Source organism: Peromyscus californicus, unplaced genomic scaffold (assembly GCF_007827085.1).
Source record: "Peromyscus californicus insignis strain IS unplaced genomic scaffold, ASM782708v3 Scaffold_6__1_contigs__length_162567912, whole genome shotgun sequence".
NCBI lineage: Eukaryota > Metazoa > Chordata > Mammalia > Rodentia > Cricetidae > Peromyscus > Peromyscus californicus.
In genome coordinates this window covers 68110342-68115482 of record NW_026294584.1, presented here as the reverse complement: position 1 = coordinate 68115482, position 5141 = coordinate 68110342, and the positions used below count along the sequence as shown (strand labels likewise).

Below are 5141 nucleotides of genomic sequence, written 5' to 3'. Positions count from 1 at the left end.
AAAAAACTTTGAGAGTTTGCCAAATAAGCCTAGATACGGATAATTTAAATAAGCCTATGTAAGGATTATATCTGAATGCTCAGTGAGTTCCCCTAAAAGCTACAAAAAGTCTTGAATATGTTCTGAGTTCTACTGTTTATAGTAAGATGTGGCAGTTCAGTGTTGTGTCAGAGAAAGAGGATTTAAAAGTCAAGACAGTTAAAAAAAAATGAAAATACAGGCAGATCTCTCTACCTATGGATTCCACATCCATGGGTTAAATTTTAAAAAATTTAAAAAATTTAAAAAATTAAAAAAAAAAAACACCAGATCACATCATATACTATGTAGCTAGACTTACAATACCCTCAGGCATATTGAATGACTTTGGAGATTCTGTCATTTTCCCTAAGTGACATTATATAGGATTGCATTTGGCATGTTATAATCTAGAGATGATGTAAATGTTGGGGAAACTGTGTAGATTGTATGCAAATATTACACCATTTCATGAGAGGGACTTGAGCACCCATAGGATTCTGTATGGGTGATGGGGACTGTTCTGGAGTCAACTGCCCTTGGAGATAACTAAGAATAATTGTACTCATAGACTGATGTATTCCCTAGAGCAGATCATAGGACCAGTGGCTTGAAAGGAATCTAAGGCGATCTAGATCAGCCTCCTAACATCTAGAGTTAATCTGCCGGTGGAAGGAAAGATGGTAGAATCTAAATAAACTCCACCATAATTTGCGCTTTCACTCTGGACACCAAGAGCCTGCCAAAGAACCAGGTATCTGTAAACACTTGACAGGATGTGAAGGCTAGACAGAACATAGAAAAGGACCGATGCTCATCAGAATTTGGGGTCTGAACTTGGGAGGTAAGAGGAATGAAGAAAACTTGCAGTGGCAGAATTTAGCGTGTCGGGGAGTTCGTTTTGAAGTGCAACTGGAAAGTGTGTTAACAAAACTTCCATCCCCGGTATGGTCAGAAGGGATGCAACTCCAGTGGACTCCCAAGGATCAGGTCAAATACTGCTTTTCTTCCTAAAAGCTTGCCAGCACACCCTCCTTGTTTTTCTACAAACACCAGGGGAAGGGGACAGGGACTGGGGGCGACGACCCTGTCTGCCCCAAGTACCATGGCGCTCGGTCCCTGGGAGAGTGGGAAGATGGTTTAACAGAGTGAAGGTCACCAGCTGGCGTCCACTCGGAGGCCGGCGCACTTTGCGCCAGCCAGGGAGTCTTGACCAAGCCTGGGTAAAGGTCGCCAAGGTCGCCAGCGGACCGGGCGGCAGTCCCGTGGGCGGCGGCGGCCGAAGGAGTCTTCAGAGCAAAGTGATAAGATACCTGAGGCACGCTGCACCGCCCTGGATCCCGAGGGAGTCGCCGCCCCGCCTCCCACACACGCAATCTCAGGGAGCCGAGGGTGACATCACCCACGTCCACGCCTTACGTCCGAGGGCCTGTCGTAAGCGCCGGGCAAACGAGGCCTTTAGAGGAAGGGCGCCCTCTGGGCACACCCTAACCTGCTAGCCCGCATGCGCGCGCTCCGCGCTGGCGCGGTCCCGATGCGGAAGCCAATGGGGCGCGGCCACGTCACGTCGCAGCAGCCGACGCTGCCGTACGTCGGGCCGCGGGCGGGCAGAACAAGTGCGGTTGCACCGACACCGGTACATAGGCGCGGGCCGGCGTGTCCTTGGGCTAGTGAGCGGGACGTCCGTCCGTCTTCGGGTCGTAGCGATCGTGGTGTTGATCACCCGGGAGCGGTGAGCGCGTAACGGGGACACGGGGCGGGAAGAGCGCGATGAGGCCGGAGCGGGCCTGACTGAGTGGGGCGTGCAGGGCCGCGGCAGGGCTGGAGGTGGCGTGGGCGCAGGGCCGGGGCCCGGAGTTCTGGAGACGACTCGCCCACCACCCTTTTTAGAGAGCAGAGGCTGCTGCTTCTCAGGACCTGGCGGGTTCTTTTCCTGATCAGGCATCCGGAAGGGTGGGTTTCTTCATTCTCCTTGAGACCGGCTTGGGATGGGTGACCTCGTGGTCACCCCGGGGGATCTCAGGACGCGAGAAGCAGAAGGCTCCTGCCCCAGCCCTCCCTTGCTTTCCGGTGTCAGACTAATGCAAGAGAGAGCGACTTAACCTCCAAATGAGACGAGAGCTGGTGAAAGCACTTAGGACACCCCCCTCCCCCATTGCTGTGTTTTGTCTTGTTTTTGGAAGTGTCCTTAATTGGCCGCACAGACAGCAATTAAGCATCCCGAAACGTTAGAATTGCAGTGGTTTTGGTTTAATGGAATTGTAGTCCAATTTCATATTTGTGACGTTTTGACCTTGCCTTCTTCTGAGTTGAGTTCCCACTTCCTTCATTGGGCACGAGCCTATCATGAAGATAAAAGGGGGGGTCTCCTAATTAGTGGGCTTGCTGTTGGAGAGTATTGCAAGTGGACTGAGTAAGGTAGAATCCGGCCTGATGTTAAGGACATAAGAATAGCAATGGGATAATGGGTAGTTAGGTGATTCGGATGGTCATTAGAACCCGTTGTATGTGTTCCGTGAGCAAGTTATTTGAGCTGTTGGGTCTTTTCTTTTGTAGAAATAAAAATGGGTGATGTTGAGAAAGGCAAGAAGATTTTTGTTCAGAAGTGTGCCCAGTGCCACACTGTGGAAAAGGGAGGCAAGCATAAGACTGGACCAAATCTCCATGGTCTGTTTGGGAGGAAGACTGGTCAGGCGGCTGGATTCTCGTACACAGATGCCAACAAGAACAAAGGTAAGTGGGAACTGCTAAATCCCAGCACAGACTGCATGGGTGTAACCAATGGCAGACTCATCAGGAGTGTAAGACACTTAACCACTGCATCCTTTTCTGTTTAGGCATCACCTGGGGAGAGGACACCCTGATGGAGTATTTGGAGAATCCCAAAAAGTACATCCCTGGAACAAAAATGATCTTCGCTGGAATTAAGAAGAAGGGAGAAAGGGCAGACCTAATAGCTTATCTTAAAAAGGCTACTAATGAGTAATTCCACTGCCTTATTTATTACAAAACAAATGTCTCATGGCTTTTAATGTGTACCATAATTTAATTCATACATCAAAATTCAGATCATGAATGGCTAACAATGTTTTTGTTGGGACGGTCCTGATTTAAGTAAAAATGACTTACAGTAAAGTGGATATGATCTTTTTTAAAAATAACAATTCCAGTCACTATCACAGCTCTCCCTTTCTCAAGATCGGATTGGACTTATTAAAGTTATACTTTCCACAAAGATGGGGTGTCACCTCAAACCTGTTGAATGGTTTTATATTTAAATTTATATAACTGGGAATACGGATATGTTTAAACACTGGGAAAATTCTGTCACTCAGAAACAAGAAGACTCACTTGTGTTTCAGTTTGTATTCACTGGCCTGTTACAGGCAATGGAATGCCAGGAAGCAACTGTCTATTCTTGACTTGATGATGTCATTTTAATTAGAATTCCCTGTCAAAGGATGCTGCCTTTCACTATTGAAAGGCACTTACTGTGATCTATGTATAATATCAAATAAAGAGTATTTAGCACTTCTTTATAGCTGAACTATTAACTTAAAATACTTTTAGAAACCAGCAACTTAGACCTTACTTTCTAATTCTTTATTATCTAAGACACAGGTGTAATTCAGAATTGTCCTTAAACACCTATTCAGAAACACAGGACTGGAACTTCTGTGTATGTGCGATTGGTAGTGGTACTCTCTGCCAACTTATTAGAGATAGTTTGTAAGTTTCCAACAGTAAGAAGAAATTAAAAACAACCATGGATGGTGACCTTTCGATTCTGCTTTTTTTTTTTTTTTTTTTGAGACAGGGTTTCTCTGTGTAGCTTTTGAGCCTGTCCTGAATTCACTCTGTAGTCCAGGCTGGCCTGGAACTCACAGAGATCAGCCTGCCTCTGCCTAAAGGCTTGTGCCATCACCGCCTGGCTCGATTCTGCTTTGTTAAATAAGTGTTGACAAAGTTTTAGCTGTTTAAACATTCCCTAATGTAAAGCTGTGGTCTAGTGGAGGTACTGGATGGTGTAACCTTGGCCTCTGGGACAACTCAAACTAAAGCAACACTCACCCTTCATTCTTTGGTCAGAATGTAATGTATAAGGGGGAATCGTCATGCACTTGCTGAGTGGTCCTAAATTTATAGGAAATGCTAGGGAAATAAGGGTGATAGTGGTGTCTTTTGGAGAGTGAAAAAGCTGGGAAAAGGACCTCATTAATGATTTCAAAAGTGGAGAAGATTAAGTAGGCCTCTAAAATCTGACAAAGCACTTCGTGACATAAATTTTATTTCATAGAAGAAATTGAAAGCAGTCTCTGGGAACAAATTTGGAATTTTAGGCAGATAGAGCTGGTTTTTTGTTAGGATTTATTTTATGTGCATGGATGTTTTGTCTCCATGTGTGTCTGTGCACTACACATGTGCAGTACCCCTAGGGGCCAGATGACGGTGCTGGATCCCCTGGGACTGGTTACAGAAGGGATCTGCAGTGTGGTTGCTATGAATCCAAGCTGGGTCCTCTGGAAGAGCAGCCAGTGCTCCTAACCACTGAGTCATCTCCAGCCATAGGCTTCTTACTGAGTCGTTCAAAGGTTGAGCCTTTGTGACACAGGGCTTGGTGACTATTATGTTTTAGTAACAGCTTTCAAAGGACACTTTTTAACCTGTGTGCAAAGAAAGTCCTGGAGTTTTCTTTCTCTTGCATCCTGGGAATAATAGAAAAAAATGAGCCATTAAGATGATTGTAAACATTTGGCTTAATATGTTATAATATGAGGCCCTCATTATAAATTCAAAGAACCTCATTACTACAACAGGTAGTATGTTGGTCTTACAGTTTATAAATTCAGATACTTTATCCTGGAACCTAGAAATGATGAAGTTCTGATGACTGAGTTATTATCTGACAAGTGCTGGTTACTTCAGGGTGTACATTTTGTGAGGTCGTGAGTAAAGCATCCCTATTGGTTAGTCATAACTTCGATTGAATTTATTTCTGTAGCTAGTACATCATCTAAGGCCTATGCTGCACAGATGGTACCTCCTGCGCTCTAAGGCTAGCTGGACTCAAGTAAAACATCTAATGATGCAGAAGGTAAATACTGTGAGTAATGCAGAAAGGA

The 5141-nt window shown here is 45.3% G+C and overlaps 1 protein-coding gene across 2 annotated transcripts; it reads left to right on the top strand.

Moving 5' to 3' along the window:
* The first annotated feature begins 1626 nt into the window (after nt 1–1626).
* Nucleotides 1627–3795, top strand: LOC128099200 (cytochrome c, somatic). 2 transcript variants are annotated; one of them, XM_052720976.1, is made up of 3 exons: nt 1627–1750; nt 2575–2751; nt 2856–3795. In XM_052720976.1, exons 2-3 carry the CDS (start codon nt 2583–2585, stop codon nt 3002–3004), a joined length of 318 nt encoding a protein of 105 aa, XP_052576936.1. In that variant the 5' UTR covers nt 1627–1750; nt 2575–2582; the 3' UTR covers nt 3005–3795. The 2 variants fall into 2 exon arrangements, with proteins under 2 accessions (XP_052576936.1, XP_052576937.1); XM_052720977.1 differs by lacking the exon at nt 1627–1750 and adding an exon at nt 1872–1971.
* The last annotated feature ends 1346 nt before the right edge of the window (nt 3796–5141 follow it).